The sequence below is a fragment of the Ursus americanus genome, chromosome 6, assembly GCF_024610735.1.
Source record: "Ursus americanus isolate L20-20 chromosome 6, mUrsAme1.1.p, whole genome shotgun sequence".
Classification (NCBI taxonomy): domain Eukaryota; kingdom Metazoa; phylum Chordata; class Mammalia; order Carnivora; family Ursidae; genus Ursus; species Ursus americanus.
The window spans coordinates 42,144,059-42,163,969 of record NC_142132.1 but is presented as its reverse complement, the minus strand read 5'-3'; the positions used below and the strand labels follow the sequence as shown (position 1 = coordinate 42,163,969).

General features: G+C 44.2%; 1 protein-coding gene across 1 annotated transcript in view; it reads right to left on the bottom strand.

The window, feature by feature from the left end:
• GRID1 (glutamate ionotropic receptor delta type subunit 1) overlaps positions 1-19,911 on the bottom strand; it is a 685,250-nt gene that overhangs the window by 228,521 nt on the left and 436,818 nt on the right. Inside the window, exon 5 of the mRNA XM_045783660.2 lies at positions 17,909-17,962. Coding sequence (XP_045639616.2) covers positions 17,909-17,962 — 54 coding nt within the window. The remainder of the gene's footprint in view (positions 1-17,908; positions 17,963-19,911) is intronic.

Genomic DNA, 19,911 nt, shown 5'->3' with positions numbered 1-19,911 from the left:
ACAGCACTCATTTGCTTGCTCGCTACAAACCACTTTAATTATTTTGTTTGCAATTCCTATTTGTTTGTCTCAGGAGAATATTTAAATCTGCTTTTATCTGTGCACAACTATCCCCACCACTAGCAAAATGAGACCTTATGTTTCACATTAACACTTCATGGTTTTTTAATCCCCAAGGAACTGGCAGAAAATTATAATTTTTAATTGCATTGTAATTTAAAATCCTGAAATAGTATTTTAAAAATTTCCAAATAGGATATGAAAATAAAATTGCATGACCCAGAGCCTGAAGTGGAGGTCTCTGAAGTTTATAGCCCCATGTTTACTGTAGCAAAGCCCTCACATCTGAACTGGATCCAATTGTGTAGACTCAAGTGTAAAGATCTGAGAATATAAATTCAGAAGAGTAGAAGGTATAGAGCATGGTAATTAACTGTATAAATTCGGACCATGACGGACTCATAGGGACTGAAATAACCATTCACCTTAAATAAAAAACAAAACATATGAAAGGGCAGTTTTCAGGTATTAGACAACTATCCCTGTTGTGCTACCCAAGAGAAAAGAAACAAATGAAGTGAGCATGAACTTAACACTAACAGAGACTTTCCAGGTTGCAGCAGAGGAAGGGGAAACCTAGGAAGAGCCTGACGGCCTCCATGAGTTGAAGAGAGTTTGGGTTTTGAGAAGGCCAACACAATTTCAATTCATAAGGCAGAATTCCAAAGAAGAGAGAGCTACACAAAAAATGCCCTCCAGAAATTTACTGAAAGTTACCTTTGAGTCTTTAGCTGAGTATTGATTAGTGGATGTGAATGAAGTAACTACCTGAGTCTAAGGAAAGGACCACCTGGAAGGATCAGGTTTACCAACCCTCAATAATGGGTCAAATTAGCAATAGACTAAAACTGTTTTTGACCTAGCAAAGCTTCTGAGCAAGACTCAAAAAAATCAAAATATTCCAAAATAACTTCACTCTGTCAAAGGGGGGAGGAGTAGAGGGAGGAAGTATTTAAAGGGAGAAAAGAATCAAGCACCCAGCCATGTAAAATTCACAATGTCTGGCATCTAATCTAAAATTACCAGGCATGCAAAGAAACAGGAAAATGCTATCTATAATGAGAAGAAGAATCAATCAATGGAAATAGACCCAGAAATAATACAGCTGGTAGAATTAGTAGAATAGGACATTAAAACAGATATTATAAATAGTATAAACAGACACCATATGTTCAAGAACGTAGAGGAAAGTATGTACATGATAGGGAGACAAATAAAAGACGCAAATTGAATCTCTACAAATAAAATATGCAATGTCTGTGATGAAAATTACTCTAGATGAAATCAACAGCAGATTAGAAGAAAAATAAATGAACCTGAAAGTATCAAAACAAAAAGTCCCAAAATGGATCACAGAGGGAAAAAAAAGGGACTGGGAAAAATCAACAGAGTATTAGTGAGCAGGGGAACAATTTCAAGCAACCTAATATACATGTCATTTAAGTCCATGAAAGAGAAGAGAGGAAAGGACAGAAAAAATATTGGAAGAAATAATGGTCAAACAATTTCTAAATTTGATGCCATCCACACCCAAGCACATAGTCACAGAGAAAAAGAAAAATCTTAAAAGCAACCAGAGGAAAAAGACCCAATATGCAGAGAAAACTAAAGATAAGAATGACAGCTGATCTCCCATCAGGAACAAGGTGAACCATAAGTGAATGCCATCGTTAAGGAATGTAAAACAAAAGGTGGAAAATTTATCACAAGCAGATCAGAACTATTAGAAACTTAGATGTAATGGACAACTTCCTTGAAAGATGCAAACTACCAAACCTCACTTGGGTGGTGGGGGGGAGATAAACTAAATATCCTTATTTCTACTAAAGAAGCTGGATTTGTTGTTAAAAATCTTCCCATCGTGGAGATGGGTGGGTAGTTAGGGAAACTTCCAGGGCCAGATATCTTCACTGGTGAATTCTACATATGTTTAAGGAAGATATATCAATTCTACACAAATTCTTTCAGAAAACTGAAGAGAAGAAAACACATTCTTGTTCCAGGAGGTCAACACTACCCTGATAACAAAACCGGACAAAAGATTTACAAGATAAGAAAACTACAAACTAACGTCCCTCATGAACACAGATTAAAAAAAACTTCCTTAAAATATCTTAGCTAATATCTTAGCTAAGTGTAAATTCAACAACTCAAAACAAAACAAAACCCAGCAACATCATGATCAAGTGGGATTCATCTCAGGACTGTAAGGTGGGTTTCACACTTGAAAATGAATCAATTTAGTACTTCACATCAACAGAATACAAAAAAGAAAAACAATGTGAATATATCAATAGATACATAAAAAACACTTGACAAAATCCAATTTCTAATTATATTAAAAACCCTAAGTAAGTCAAGAATAAAAGAAAACTTCTTCAACCTGATTAGAGTATCAATGATCAACCCATATTTAACACCATAAATAATGATAGGAAGCTGAATGTATCCCCCTAAAATCAGGAAAAAAGCAAAGGTGTACATTCTTATTATTTCTATTCAACATTGTGCTGGAGGTTCTAGCCAGTGCAATGGGGCAAGAAAAAGAAATCAAAGAGATCTAGATTAGAAAGGAAGAAGTACAACTGTCTTTATTCACATGTAACATGATTGTCTGTACAGCAAATATGAGTAAATCTACAAATAAAGCCACTAGAGCTAATATGTAAGTTTAGCAGGTTGTGAGATACAAGGGCAATATTCAAAAATCATTGGTATTTTCTACATATTAGCAACAAACAATTGTAAACTTAAATCGAAAAAGGAGCACCATTTATAACTGTATCAAAAATATTAGAAATTCCGTATTAGAAATGTAGGGACGAATTTAACAAGACCTATTCATTTAACACTGCAGAACATTGCTGAAAATAATTAAGGAGGATATATAATATAAATGAAAAGATATGCCTTGTTCATGGATCAGAAGACTCAATATTATGAAGCCCTCAATTCTCCCTCAGATTATCTCTAGATTCAATACAAATGAAATTAAAATCCTAGCAGGCCTTTTTCTAAAATTTATATGGAAACGTAGGGCTAGAACTAAGCTGAGGTGCTTGCGCAAACTCGAGGGTGAGTTCCCTCCTAAATTTTGTGCCTTAGGTGCCCGGCTTGCCTCATCCTAGTCTCAGCCCTATGAAAACATGAAGGATGTAGAAGGGTAAAAGCAAATTTTTAAGGAAGGAAAAGGTGGAAAACTTACTCCACTTGATTTCAAGACTAACCAGAAAGCTACAGTTAAAAATACAGTGTGGCACTGGTGTGAAGATAGACATATAGGTCAATGAAACAGAAGAGAGAATCTAGGAATAGATCCAAACATTGAAGGCCAATTGATTTTTGACAAACGATCCAAAGGGGAAAGAAGATTATTTTCAACAAATGGTGCTGGAACAATTAAATATTCATGCACAGAAATAAATCAAAATAAAGCAAAAATTAGTCTCAACCCTTACCTCACACCATATATAAAAATTAACCATCAATCTATGTAACAACATGAATGCATTTGCTGCATGAAAAAATCTAGACAAAAAAAGAGTATGTACTGTATAATTCCATGAATATAAAGTCCTAGAAAATGCAAAGTAATCTATACTGACAGAAAACAGATCAGAGGTTACCTGGGATTGGGTGGAGAGGGAGAAACTGGTTACATGGGTAATAGAAAGGTGCATTATCATGACTGTGGCGATATTTTCAAAGGTGTATATGTCAAAACTCCAAATCATAACCCATCAAATTGTGCAGTATTCTTAATATCAATTATACTTCAATAATGGGTGTATGCACTAGAGCTAGACTGCCTGGTTCAAATCCAGAACAACCTACCTAAAATATCACTCACTCCCCACACAGCCTAACACCTCCTTTTCCCTTCCTCTACTTTAAACACTTGCTAGGTGCTTGCTCTTGGGTTAGTCATTTGCCCTCAGTGTACATCATCAGTTTGGCCAGCAATGTCTGTCAGCCCTGTCTTCAAAATTCCAGAATCTGACCATATCTCACTATCTCTGCTCATACCACTCTGGTCCAAGCTACCATCATCTCTAATTAAAGACCCTAATTTTTAAATCTTTTTTTTTCTTTTTTCTGTCCTTTCCCACCCCGATGCCCACAGTGTCTTTTCAACACAGAAGTTAGGGTGGTCCTTCCAAAACATAACTCAGATGATATCAGTCCTCAGCTCAAAATGCTCTAGCGGGACCTCAGCTCACTCAGAATAAAAGTCAAAATCCTTGTAGGATCAGATGTAGCAGAATCTCTTTGTGCCCTTCCCCACATATTAGCACCTTCCACTCCAAACCATTGCCCAATTAGATGTCTGCCCACAATTCCACCCCCAGTTGTCACCACACTTCCCAGTCTTGGCAGCTCGTTGTGACCATCTTACACCCAGGATGCACCTCCCTCCCTGGGCTGTGTCACGTGAGCAGAGGTACAAAAACCTAAGGGATCATAGCACCCCTCCTCCTGAAGCCAATGTTTGGAAGAGGAAACCGCATTTTATATTAAATGAAACCATTATGCTAAACTGGAATTTCCCTTGGAGGTACCAAGCTTTAATGATATGAAATTCCATAGTGAAGTGCCCGGCACATATGCAGATTGACCAAGGAAGATGATGGAGAATGAGTTTCTTGACTAAAAATTCTCAACCACAAGGAGGCTATAAACAAGAACCACAACCACAACAACAACCACAAGAGTCAAACCTGAGGGAAAGGGGATTTAGTGAGAGGAGGAAAAGAGAACATGGATGTGATTCCATGTCCCATAAGAGAAAGGAGGGAGCCGGCTCCCTCACTGCAAGTCTTCTTGGAGGGGCTTCCCTGGGGCCATTGATGAATCCCACAAAACAGAGCCAGGGCCTTACACAAGAGTCTCTGGATTGAGTCATAAACACTGCTTTATGTGCCTTCTATGGGCTCATTGACATTGTTGATTCCCTTCTATTGGATACAAATTAGAGAAAGTTTCATGAATTTTTTGTGTATTATCTAAAGTTTATAGAAAATTCTATGTCACTTTAAGTTATAAAACCCAGTATTGATTCAGGAATTAAAATGATCCAGTATAAGAACTGGAAGATTTATTTCTTTGGTGCAGCCACGTTGACCCTTAAAAGACATAAATGAACGTGGATCTCCCTTTAAGGTAGGACCGGGCTGGCTCAAAGGCAGCACCACATTGAACGAGATCAATGTGAGCTTGGGCGCCTGGGTGGCTCTGTCGGTTAAGTGTCCAGCTCAGGTCGTGGTCTCATGGTTGTGGGGTCGAGCCCCGCGCTGGGCTGTGCTCAGTGCAGAACCTGCTTCAGATTCTCTCTCCCTCTCCATCTCATTCACTCTCTCTCTAATAAATAAATAAAATCTTTTTAAAAAATCAACATGAGCTTAAAATTCCAGTTCATCTTTATATGGTTGTGATACCTTAGACCCTTCCTGACCCTCAAGTTTGTAATCTTGACTCCAGTGTTAGTAACATCGCTCTCAGAAGGTCATTGTAAGGATCCAGTCTTATAACAAAAGATGAATAGATCTGCGCAAAGGACATGAGCAACAAGTCACAAAATTTTAGAAACAGGTATGATCAAAAGAATAAATGTTCCAAGCGTTTGGCTTGGCTAACAAGCAAAGAAATACAAATGGACACAATGCAGTGAGCCTTTTTACCTATAATATTGGTAAAGATGAAAAACGATTATATTCATGCTCACGAGACATGACAGTGGAATGAGACAGAGCACTCAGATAAAAGGGGCTCAGGCTCCTTGAGAGTTTCCATACTTGGAAACCATAGTTTCATCATCACCAGGAATCAGAGACACATCAGATCCAGGTAAAAGCATGTCAATTGCAGTATTTACAACAGCATTAATTAACCTAAGTTTCCACAAACGGAGAAGATTTGCATAAATTATGATTCCTCCAAATGACAGACTACTACAAGACCATTAAATATTATTCCAAATGCTAGCCACTGACATGATAAAATGTGAATTATACATTATTAATTGAAAGCAGTAGGATACAAAGCTGAACATAACAGAGAAACCTCAATTTGGCAAAATAACTACATCCAAGGCTATTGGAAAGGATAATTCATTAGTATATTAATTTGTCTTTTGTTTTACTATTGTAGAGAGTCAGAAAAAAAAAAAAACAGAGCAATTTTCCACTACTTTCCTTCTATCCCTGCCCCTCCGTCCCTACCAGGCATGCGCCCACATACACACACAGAAGTAAGCAACACTTTCTGCTCTAGAAAGTTTGTGCTCTTCTTTCTCCCAAGATATTTTCTTTCAAGAAATACGTGAACTTGCAATGATGTTGGCTGGAAGCTTCTGTGGTTTAGAGGATGGGAGTGGCCAAAGTGGCTTGAGCCAGCAAGCTTCTGGTTGAGATGGAAAGAAGACAGAAGAGGGGTTTGTGGGTCTACCCATCCCCTGATACACCTTAATCCAAGGCTGGGTGTGAGAGAGGAGTAGGGGGTAGTCATTTAGGAAAGCTGAGCCCAATGCATGGGGTCTTTCAGATTCAGAAAAGGAAAAAAAATCACCATGCCCAGGCTTGAGATCCAAAGTGTGCTGGAACTTCCTGACTATCTATCTACAGAGAGTTTCTATGATTGATCCTGACAGTGCAAAATCCAGGGGCCTCTGCACAGCTTTCGTGAGGGCAAGGAGGAAGATATCCTGTTAAATGGGTTCAAATTTCTTGCTTTGAAATTTCTCACTTTGAATGGGTTCTCAAATTCCTCTTGAAATCCCTTTAAGTGGGATTTCATCGATAAATATAATTTGTTTCGCAATAATGCCTATAAAGCACCCAAAGCAGAGCCTAGCACACAGTAAGTACTCAAATTTAAGTTTCCCTGCTTTTGAAGGCAACCACTCGGCTCACTGTTCTTGCAATGCCCCAGAGCAAACAAGCAGAGATCTAAGGGTAGGGAGGAGGCCATTTGGACCCCACTGGCCTCACAAGGGGGGCTCTTCAGCAATTCTTGCCCAGGAGCCCCACTCTGCACCTGACCAGGGAGGAGCGTTGGGCATGATACTGGCAGCCCTTGGCTCCTCAGCCCCAGATCACCTCCGCAGCCAACAAGCCTGCAAGGCTGCAGTAAACTGCATCCTAGTTCTGATCACTGACAAGTAAAGGGTTTCTTCACTCCCCTTTCTGAAAGTGGACAATATTCGTCCGGGATTCTTCAACCAGCTCTAAGAGACAGTCGGCCCCAGTGCACAGAACATCCTCCGGTTTGAGACAGTGGGAAACATAACCAAAGCCAAGCCTCTGGTCTTTAGGAGCCCTCAAACATTAATTAAGACACTTCACAAGAAGTTTTGGTGTTCTGAATTATCTCTGGCCTCCACCTCCACCTCCACACTCCAGTTTTGAAAGCACATGCCTTGGGAGCCCCGCCAGGGGCCTGTGAGCCCCCCATGCTGTGCAAAGGCAGCAGCCCTTTGTGGGCACGCATGCGCACACGTGCTTACTTCTCGCCTCTCCGTGTGGTACATGGTGATTATCCAGCCTGGCAAAGGAGGTGTAATAACAGGGTAGAAGGCACAGATAATAGGATCTTTCTGGCACAAGTAGTGAGTTCATCGGAATCCATCAGAACCCATTTGTGGGAAAAGCGATGGATAGGAATGCACGAGGGTAAACACTAACCTTTAGTTTTCAGATACATTTGCTGCACGTGGTAATTAAAGCTATTTTTAAAACTCCCTAAGTGTCAGCACTCCCTTTCCCAAGCATCCTTCTGTCAAAACTCTACAAAACGACAATGTACTTGTTGGGGACAGTTGACTCACATCTAAAACACGGAGTCCGATTCCACATCAATGGTAGGAATCTGGCTGAGCTGTTCTGTCTGCAGGGAGCTTGAACTTGGCTGCAAATTGCAGAGGATCTGGAGTGGCCCCTACAAGCATCGTCTAGCTGCTGGAGGTTAGTGATCCACGAGCACGTGTTTCTCACCCATGAAACCACCAGCTCTTTGAGGGAGAGGGGCATCTCTCTCAAATGCACGTGAGCATCCCCAGTGCCTCACAGGTGTTCAGTACATGTATGACAAATGAACTAAGGATTCTCAAGAGATGCAAATCCTGGTAGGGAGACAGGACCTGCGGGAAGAAGCTAAGGACCACTGAAGAAATTCATAGGTGTCGCAAAGTGAGGGAGCCCAAAATTTGGGCTGAGTCTTGAAGGATGTGTAGGAGTCTGAGAGGGAAAACGAGGGCCCCAGCAAGCCCACATTAGATATATCACAGTTCAGGTTCACCCCGGTGATGAGTCAGGCCATGTCTCCATCCCCTGGCACTCATGAAGAAATGCACTGACCTGTTACATTAAATTCCAAAGATAAACTTTCCCACAGGACATTAGTGATTTGTTAAGAGGAACTGTCCTTCAAGAGTGCTTGCTATATGTCAGACCCCTGTGATGGGTCACTTCGGGTGAGCTATCTCATTTAATCCATCCCCTAAGGGGTAGCTATCAGGAATCCTACTGAGCAGATGAAGAAAATAAGGTTCAAGGAAGGAAGTGAAACAGTTTGCCCGGAGTCAAAGAAGTATCCGTGGTGTGTTCCCAAAGACTGATCTAAAACACGGTGGTGTATCACTGCTCTCTAATACTGTCCCAAACCCATCTCTGCAGCTCCAAGTACCCTTCCCATGGGGCTTTGAAAAAGGCCAAAGAATGATGTCACACGATAACCATTTCCTCATATATCTGTCAACATAAGTGTTAAATTTCACAGATTCCTTTTGGGCTGAGAAAGGAAAAGAGATACATTCTGAGTAAAGAGTGGAAATACATTTCTAGTAAATATGGTTTGTTCCCTTCAAATACTACTCACGTGATGTGTATTAGCTTAATCCCATGGGCTTTTGTAGGGGGTCTTTCATCATTTCCAGAGAAGCTCTAAGAGCACAAGGTGGTAATATGTAAAATCACCTAAAGGGAAGAACTCTAATAATAAATTATAAAAGTTTTATAATAAGACTTTCCTTAACAACTATATTATCACTTCCAAATGATGAAAACATTTGAATATCACTGGTATTCAGTCATGTAGTCATGTATTTAGTGTTTGGTTAGTGCTAAGTATGAGGGGGAAAAGTAAGAGAGGGACAGCATGGCAGACGGTATATATTTCTTAAGTTTGGAGTCACCCACACCTAAGTTCAAATCCTGACCCTGGCACTTCCTAAGCAACACTGAAATATCAATCCATCTCCCTGAGCCTCTGTTTCCTTATCTGTGAAGTGGAATAATATACGTTGAAGTACCTGGGGACTTGGTCCTCCAACTCCAACCCACCTTTGACCCACTCTGTCATCACATCCTCATGACAGCAGCACTTGGCTTCAGTGGTCTCTCCCTCCCCTTAGAAACCACTTCTTTAGGGGCACCTGGGTGGCACAGTCGGTTAAGCACCCGACTCTTGATTTCAGCTCAGGTCATGATGTCAGGGTCGTGAGATCAAGCCCCAAGTCAGGCTCCATGCTCAGTGCAGGGTCTGCTGGAGATTCTCTTTCCCTCTGTCCCTCCTGCCTGTGCTCTCTCTCTCTCTCTCTTTCTTTCTCAAATAAATAAAGAAAATCTAGGAAGGAAGGAAGGAAGGAAGGAAGGAAGGAAGGAAGGAAGGAAGGAAGAAAGGAAGGAAGAAAGGAAGAAAGGAAGAAAGGAAGAAAGGAAGAAAGGAAGAAAGGAAGGGTGGGTGAGTTTCTTCATTTTGCTTCCAGGTGAAGAAAGCACACCTACTAATCATATCAATACTCACATTAAATGTAAGTTATGTAAGCACTGCAATTAAAAGGCCGAGTGCTACAATAGATAAAATAGCAAAATCCAAGTATGAATGGACTTCAAAAAACACGCTGTATTTTAAACACAAAGAAACAAGTAGGTTAAAAGTAAAAGAATGGAAAAAGACATATTAAGCTAACACTAGTCCAAATAAATCTGTAATAGCTGCAGTAGCATCAAATTATATTTCAGAGTGAAGAACATTTCAGAGCAGAAGGATAAAGAAGGTCATTTTGTAATGATAACAGATCGATTAATCAGCAGGACATAAAATCCTAAACATTTATGCCTCTTGTAACTAAGCTTCAAAATACATTAAGCAACAACAGATAAAACTGCAAGGAGAAACAGGCAAACTCACAATTAAAGTTGAATATTTTGATACTCCTCTCTCAATAACTGATAGAACAAATAGGCAAAAAATCATCAAGGATTCAAAAGACATAACCCTACCAACTAAATTGACCTAATTGACATTTATAGAACATTCCACACAACAATAGATAACACATCTTTTTCAAGTGCACATAAAACATTTATCAAGAAAGACAATATACTGAACTATCAAATAAGTCTCAATAAACCTTAAAAGATGCAAGTAATAAAAACTTTGTTCTTTGACAACAATGAAACTAAATTAAAAATCAATAAGCGAAAGATCCTTTAAAAATCCCCAAACATTTGGAAACTGAGTAACATACTTCTAAACAACCCATGGGTCAAAGAATAAATCAAAAGGTAATACAGAAAGTATTTTAAACTGAATAACAATGAAAACACAACATAGCAAAATTGGGCGGATGCCATTAAATCACTTGAGCGGAAGTTAATAGCACTAAAGAAAAAGTTCTCAAATCGATGATCTCAGCATCCCCCCCCCAGGAAAAATATAGATATAGATGACAAATAGCTACAAGAAAAGGTGCTCAGTATCATTAGTCCTTAGGGAAATTAAAATTACAATCATAATGAGGTACCATTATATACCAGGCCAATGGCTAATATCAAAAACCTGATCACAAGTCAACTACTTAACACAATGTGGGACAACTAGAACTCTCACACAACTTAGAAGTTTCTTAAAAAGTTAAACATACATCTGCCATATGGCCCAGCAATTCCACTTATAAATATGTACCCAAGAAAAATGAAAGCATATGTCCATACAAAGACTTGTACATGAACATTCATAAAGCCTTATTTGTAATGACTAAAAATCTAGAACAACCCCAATGTCCATCGATGAGTAAAGAGATATTCAAATTGTGATGTATCCATACATTTGGATACCCCTCCTCGATTAAAAAAAGGAACTACTGGTATACATTGCAAAATGAGTGAATCTCAAAATAATTATCTGGATAGAAATAGCCATAGGAAAACAGAAAAAAAGAGTACATACTGTATGATTCCATTTATGTAAAACTCTAGAAAATACGAATAATCTCCAGCGCCGAGAACAGATCAGTAATTGCCTGGCGAGTGGGAGAAGATGGGGCTGGGGGTGGGATTACCAAGGGGCACAAGGATACTTTTTGGGTCATGGTGGTCACAGTTCACGGGTGCACTCATATGTCAAATGTCAACTGTACATTAAATATGTGCATTTATTGTACGTGAATTAATCCTCGATAAAGCTATAAAGTTTAAAGTAAAAAAAAAAAAATAGATGAAGAGCTCGATGCTCAAAAAACAGTGCCTGTATCTGCAATGTCTGATAAATGGCGACTCCTACTCTGGGCTCCGGGTTTCCAGCTGGGGCTACAGAGCTGGGTGGGATGTGGTCCCTGTCCTCCAGGGCTCCACAATGGGGCTGAGGAGACAAACAAGCAGCTCAATTACAACAAGCATAATTGGTTTGGAGTGTTACTAAATTAAATTTGTAGACAGTAAATGGTACAGGGACTTAATATCCAAACAGAATTGGAGTCTTCAAAATGAAAGGAAGAGAAAAAAATGAAATCTTTTCCCGACCTCTCTCTGTGTCCCAAATAGAGATTTCTTAAAGCTCTTTGAGTCTGCATTCATATCACGGTCTTTTCTCTTGTTTTCTTCAATTAGCGCATTAGCATTTCTCTCGCTCACATTATTCATGTGTAGCCCCCTCTCATTTTCACGTGCTTTAACTCTGTGTGTGTTTGGGCGCAGGGAAGATTTGGAAGTCTGGGCTGACGCTCATTCTCTGGACGGTTGACAGAAACCCCCTCTGGGCCAGGCCAAGGCCTGCAGCCAGAGCGTCCTCACGGAGTGGGTGTTGGTGGCAAACCAGTGAAAGCAAGACGGTGGGGGCTAAGGCCTGAGGGGCAACAACACAAGGGCATTCTGGGCAAAGGCTAGCTGAAGAGGTCCAGACCCTGGGATGACCCTGTGCTGGGGGTGGTGTAGATCTCTGAGGATCCACTCAGAGCAGCTCTGCAGGACAAGAGGTGGCAGGCACTAAGATCAGAGAGGGCACTGAGGTCAGCTCCTGAACAACCTCATCAGTCACATGGAGGAATGTGACCTCCATCCTGAGGGCCCTGACACTCCACCACCTTCCAACGACCCATGCAGGAGCAGAGGGGAGCACATCAAGAGGAAAAGCCCGAGTGCATTTGGAACAAATGCATATATGGCAGACAGCGCGCACAGCCTCACCCTTGGAAAGCACGGCCTGCCTCAGAGACTGAGGATGCCTGCAGGAGACACCTTTTCTCACTCTTTAACTCGAACTTTGCCACCCTCTTTGATCACAGAAGCCTTTTCCCACAAAGCACCTACAAATTAGCAGAACATGCGTTTCCAAATGCAATTTGGAGACTGCGGTGGGAAGCCCCGCCAGCACTTCCCCTGCCCTTCTCCCTGGTGGCTCTGCCATTGGCTCAGGCCTGGACCGGGGCTGAGGGGAGCGTGCGGGTGCCTCAGAGGAAGAGTTTGTGCCCCCTGGGACTTGCAAGCACAGGGAAAGGGGGTGCCAACAGCTGTAGCTCGCAGAGCAGGAGGACAGCTTTCTGAGTCTGTGAAGGATCAGAATGGTTATAAATGCTCTTCTCCCACATGTAGCCTGTTAGACAAGCAGAGTCAAGGTGAGGAAGCAGGAAACAGACCAGCAGCAGGAGCCTTACGCAGCACATCCTATGTGTGCGTCCCTCTTGCTGGGAACTCTAGGAAGCCTGACGGAAAGGAGGTCCACTTCTAGGCTATTCAGGGAATCAGGCACAGGCACCAAGCCCCCAACACATCGTAGCTGGGCCAAGGAGGGCACGATGGTAGGAGAATGAATAATGGGGAAACCCAGAAAGACCATTTGGCAAAGGAGAGATTTCGCAGACCCCTGCAGGAAAGGTAAGTCCTTGGCAATCAGAGATTCACAAGAGCATGCCGGATAGAAAGGGAAATCCTGGCAAAGGCCAGAGCCAGGAGAGGAAAATAAATACAGGAAACAAAGTCACTCATCTGCTTGCAGGGATGAGCCATGGGAGAGTGAGTAGAAGGGTAAGAAGTAAATGAGGATGCACAGGTATAGTCAGGGTCATCCTGGACAGGTTGTGAGGCAGGGCCCATGATGTTGGCTTGTCTCCACTGAGTAGGGAGCCAAGCAGAAGGGGAGGGGGACTGGAACACTGAGTGAGAACCAGATTTGGAAGGATGATGAGTTCAGACGGTTGACAGAAACCCCCTCTGGGCCAGGCCAAGGCCTGCAGCCGGAGGGTCCTCACAGAGTGGGTGTTGGTGGCAAACCAGTGAAAGCAAGACAGTGGGGGCTAAGGCCCGAGGGGCAACAACACAAGGGCATTCTGGGCAAAGGCTGGCTGAAGAGGTCCAGACCCTGGGATGACACTGAGCTGGAGGTGGTCGAGAGGCTTCCAAACAGCCAAGTCCAGAAGGCATCTGGATCTCTGGGTCCAGAGCTCAGAGGCAAGGTCTGGAACGAACGTGGGATGTGGGGGTCATTGACATTTGCTGGAAATGGGGCAGGGGTGCCAGGGACTTGCTGACTCTGTCTCTTCCACAGACCGCAGCTCAGAGCCTCACTCACTGAGAAACCTAAGCACAAGGGTTATGCATGAGCTTCTGCAGAGCTTTCTAAACATCTTAAACCATTTCCATCAAAACATGCTTTGGTCCCGTGTCTGGAAGAACCAGTCTCACAATCTGGTGGGTCAGCAACCAACAGAGCACTTCTGAGTCCCAGTCAAGCTTAGTTCTGGAAGAGGCTGGAAAGTTGTATATGTGCTCCATAAAAGAATTTCCTCCAAAAGGTTCCCAAGAGACAGATCCTCATGGAGAGGGCATTCTCCTCTGCACCCAGACTCCACCTGGCATTGAGGACACCTGTCCTGAGCGCTGGCTCACCTGAGATCTGCTGAAAGCCACATGGAGAGAAAGCACTCCAGAGCAGCAGGAGAAAAGGTTCCAGAAACCGCCTAGTTCACCCACAGTCGAGTCTGACTGGTCCTCAAATGGCAGCTTCCAATGAATGACCCAGAGTGGCCTCCTCCATCCCTGAGTCTCGAGTTTAATTGATGCCTTTGTCTCTCCTCGAAGGCCTCCTGGGAAATGCTCTTAAGGAACTTGTTCTACCCTAAGTGTAATATCCTGCCTTCAACCAAACCTTTCTTTTTTTTTTTTTTAAAAAACAATTACATTTTTTTTTAGATTTTATTTATTTATTTATTTGACACAGAGAGAGGCAGCCAGCGAGAGAGGGAACACAAGCAGGGGGAGTGGGAGAGGAAGAAGCAGGCTCCCAGTGGAAGAGCCCAACGCGGGGCTCGAGCCCAGAACTCCAGGATCACGCCCTGAGCCGAAGGCAGACGCTTAAGGACTGAGCCACCCAGGCGCCCCTCAACCAAACCTTTCTAAGAAACTACTTTTTACGTGGGCCACCGGGGATTCAGTGATGAGCTGAATTCTGGCCATGTCTTCAAGGGACTCATGACCTAGTGGCCACCCTGATTAGTGGTTCACCTTGCTTTCCGCAAGTTCTTTCAAATTCCCCACGCTCCTCCAAGCTAACATATAATTTAACCAATCAGTGAAAATATAGCTTATACCCAAAAGCACATTTGCTTGCCAGTGTCCCCACAGTCAAACCCAGAGACCTGCAGAAACTAGAAACTGTCAGTGAGGCTCATATACTCACAAGCCTTTCTCTGCAACCAATTACCTCTTCTCCAAATGAAACAGACCTCAAACCTACAACACCAATATTCACCAGTGAAGGGGTAGGTGTATTAAGAAAACCACCCTATTAAGGAAAAAAAAAAAAAAGCCTGTGACTTTGAGTGTTTATCTTGAATCCAGGAAAACACATTTAGCAAGTCAGATACAGAGGGAGAAACTGGAGGAGAGTCTGTGAGGAATGAGAGAAGCAGGGGCAGAGCTGGGGACCACACAGCAGGCCTCCCTGGGGAAAGATACGGGAGGAGGAAGCACAAACCTGAGCCTGTCAGACAAACTGAACTTCCTCCAGGGAAGTGGGGAGAAGCTCAGGAAATGAGAAGATGGGCCCCCAGGAAAGTTGCTGAACTCTGGAGACCATGTTGGAACCACCGAATGCCTTCCCTTGCTTCTCTTCTTCCCACCTTATTTTATCGATCACAAATGACGAACAGAAAAGCAACTGGGAAACTTTGTCCGTGGCTCTGTATTTAGAGCCTAGAATGATAGAACTATCATGAGAATAACAGGGGCTAGACTGTAACAGGAAACAGTAGTACTGCATGTGGCTGGATCCTACGGCTAAGTCTACATGCAATTAAGAGAACATCTTGGTCATTAACCAGAGGCCACACAGGGGTCTAAGGGTCCAAGCTTTATAGGGGGACCTACCTTCAGATCGTAGGCTTCAAGAACATCCATGAGCTGACACGAAAGCCAAGAGTGTCTCCATCAGTGTGCATACTGATGCGTGCGTAGAGCCCTACCTAGTGGCCTTACAGAATCAGACCCCGACCATAGGTTAAGGATCTTTGTCAGGGCCACATGCATGATGATGTCCTTTGGCAGAAAGGGCTTTGGAGTCAGACAGTCTTCATACAGAGTCCCAAATGCACCATTTAATAATGGCAGGACCTTGGGCAAATGATTTAACCTCTTGAGCCCGTCCTTTCCCATCTGTAAAATGGGGATGATAATAACTGTCATAAGAGTTGTCGTTCAGGACAAAGGGTGGTGCTAAATACAAAATGCCCTGACAAGTCCCTGGCATATAATGGGTGATCAAGATATAGTAGGTGATATCCTTCACTCTCTAGAGGAAGAGCCTCCCCATAGAAACCAAGAAGTGGGGAGGTCACTTCAGGAGGAGGACACACACAGTTCAGGGACATGCACATGTGTGTGCCGGCCCGCAGTGTGCTGCTGACCGGGGAGTTGCATAGCCATTCTCTTGGGTGAGGCTGTTCCAGTGTGGCTGACAGCCGTGTCCACACCTGGTGACCCTGAGTAAGCCCTGGGGTCCAGCTGCCCCAGCAATGCCCTTGGGGGCACTTCACCACTAGCCATGCTGAAGTTACCCCCAGCCCTGAAGAGGGGGTTGGGAGGGACAGACCGCCCTGGAGGTGGGTCAGACGCAGGGGAGGAAAAAGAATACGGGTTAGAAACGTAAAAACAGAGTCCTTTTTGAAGACGGGCTACAGGGAAACCCTGGCTATCCAGTTCGGAGAAGTCACCATAAAAGAGAAGCCAGCACCAGACATTTGTCTTAAGAGGCACATGGAAAGCATCCCTTCTCCGGAACAAAGAAAACCAGACTTTGAGAAACCTGGAGAGAAGCTGACAAAGCCCAGAGGATCAAAACTTCCCAAGGACCCAGGAGCACTCCACCAGGCTCTGAAGAATAAGGTGGTGGCCATGATGTCCCTCCTAATTAATTAGCAGCACAACCATCCGCCACCCGAGGTAAATGGACAGTTACCTTGCAGGTCTCCAACCGGCCGGGGAAGAGCTAATAAGACGTGAATTTATGGAGGAAAGCCATGAAAAGTGGGCCTTGCAAGAGTTACTATCTGATACTACCTGCAAAATTATTAAAATAAGCCACCCAAAACTCTTTCAGCCATAGAGCACTGAGCTAATGAAGAAACACACATCATAAAAGAATAAACTGCCTACATAATAAACCTTGCATCTTCTCGAATGAGGCCATTAGAAATTGATCAGTTAATTTAGGAGCAGCTGAGGGCAGAAGCCCTGATGAAAGGCACACCAGGAACCGCCTTCTAGAATCAGCTCTGTTAACAGCGTGCTGGGGTCACACAGGCTGCCCTGGTGGTGTTTCCTGAATGGGCACGTGGGCACAGGGGATTCTTCAGGAAAGCCAGGGCATGTGGCTACAGGCCACTCACATGTCATGTCCGCAGAGCGGAGGAGGCCAGGGCCAGTCACGTGGAAAACTTGGTGCTCCCCTTCCTCCCAGGGCCCAAAGCAGTGGGATGGCCTGTCATGGGAGACACTTTCCATCTACCCCCTTTAAATGGCCACACTGATTCCGGCCCCCACCAGCTGCACACGGGTGGTGGACACACAGACGCACTCACACACATGTCCGTATATGCGCTCACACACGGGCTGACACTCTCACACGCGTGCACTCTTATACACACACACACTCACACGGTTAGGTAACACATACACCCACAACCTCTTGCATAAAATTCAGCCTCCTCCATCCCCTCCTTATTCCTCGGCCCTGCCCCACTCTGCACCCCATTTTCTAACCTGCCCTAATCTCTCCAGCACCTGGCCCCTGGCTGGCTGCCTCCCCTCGCTCTGCGCCTCCCATGCCGGGCACCACCTCTCTTTGGCTTCTGCTTCTTCACATACTGCCATCTCGACTCGTCCATGGGTTCCCACCTGCTCCAGGTGAGCATGCTGGCAGGTCAGGCCCGACTCTCTGAACCCCTGTGTCGCACGGTGGAGCCCTGGAATTCACGCCAGCACCCCAAGTCAGAATTGGGCCCCACAGCATCCCTCTGAGCTTTCCCGAGGGGCAGGGGGCTCGGTGCAGGCTGCGCCCCTCAGCGTTCTGGGGCTCTTACCTCATTCACAAAGACCCAGTGGCTGTCCTTGGAAGCCAGGTTGGTCTCCACGGCCTGCAGGGAGAAAAAGAAAACCAACATGAACAGAAGCAAGCCAGAAGCTGGCAGACACGCAGGCTGATAGCCGAGACGGGGTTTGATAAACATTGCTCTTGGAGATGTTTTTCTTCACGAAACATGCCATCCCCCGGGGTCAGCTCTGGCTGCCTTAGCTACAAGACGCATCATTTGAACACAGACGTTTGATTTCCTGCTGTTCTTCCAAGCTCTCATGCACTAGCCCCAAGCAAGTTGGCAGTTCCTGTTGCTGTGGGCATCGCAGGGCTACCACAGGTGGGGGCATTCCTCTCCTCTCTTGGAGAACACCGTTCTGGAGGGGAGCTTAGGGGGCTGATTCTCATGACTGCCCGAGGCTAGAGCCTCAGGAATCTGGAACGAGGGAGGGATGGCAGCTCGTCCAGCCGCGCTGAACGACACCTGGGAGGACAGCAGCTCACCGCTGGGGCTCTGAGCTGCCTTCAGTTCTAAGGAACCCACAGAGGACCCATAGAATTGGCTCCTTCTTGTTTCTGGGTGGTGATCGCACCCCCATCATTCTCTCTTACAGCACTTTGTTCTATTTCTTGATAGCACGTGCTATTGCTGTGCCTGAATAGTTAGCAGCTTATTTATTTCATATCATCTATCTCCTTCACCAGCTTGTGGTCTCCGCATCTTGGGTGGTCACAGTTGTGTCCCAGAACCTTACACTATAACCAGCACTTAGTGTTCAATATATGAATGAATATTGCTGTCGAATACACGAAGGAAGCGTGAGAGGGCAAGGCAGACAGGACCCTGTTCCTTATTTTGTGTCTCATGTGTTCTATGGGTGCTTTCACCCTCCTTTCATTGGAAAGCCAACAGATCGAAAGGAGGGAAGGAACCGATCGTAGTCAAGCATGTCCTGTAAGAACTCTGCCCGTTAGCACATGTCAAGTTCCTGCTGAGTGCCAGGCACTATGCCAAGCCATCTAGGAACCCGGAGAGAGCTATCAGATTGTTGTCCTCTGTGTGTGTGTGTGTGTAGGTGTGTGAGTGTGTATTTTTGTGATGTAATTTTTATTACTCTTTTTATTTTCAAAAATACAGAAAAATAAAAATGGTCAGAATCATCTCATAATCCTGCCCCATTTTTTTAAATGTGCTAAAGTGGTGAAAATGCCCCATTTATCCCTCCGCATTCATCCTCCAGAGATTGTCTGAGGTGTCCCCTTCTAGAAGGTTGTGGTACATACCTATGTACACATATCAAACAGATGTTTCTATTAAACTGGAATCATGAAATACACATCAGTTTACAACTGTCATTTTTTTACTTATCAAGGTATCAAGAATATCTTTCCTCATCCATACACGGAGATCCGACTCATTCTTCTTAACCATAGGCATGGAGGGGTAAAGAGCCTGCCTGCACCAGCGACCCAGCCATACATGGGAGCCAGACCATTGCACTGTCGGTGCGTGGGCTTCTGTTAGAACTTCACCTACACAGAGAATAGATCGGTTTGCTGGCGAACACAACACACGTGTGGAAAGAGAGCCTGTGGGAGTGCCCCAGCCAGCAGCCCAGTCCCTTACAGAGAGCTCCCACAAGACACCAAGGGTGGACACCGGAGGTCTTTCTGGGCCATCCGGGGGCAGGGGGAGGCTTGAATTCTCCTTCTCCAGCCCAGAAGTGAGAAGGTGGCCAGCCCCTGTGAAGACAAATGAGGATGGGAGTCTGGACCGGGCTGGAAGGGGACTGCTTTCACCAGCTGTCATTTAACCACTCCAGTCTCTGTTCAGCTATAAAAAATAGATAACACTCGCTTCCTCTTTTCTGCCAATATCTTCAGTCCTCAATCTCAAGAAGCAGGAAATACAGAAAATGGAACGGCATCCATACTGGTCCCAAGCCTTTCCCACGAAGCAGCGACGGGAAGTGGCCATCCCCACCCTTTGCAGGTTCCACCCTCATTCCT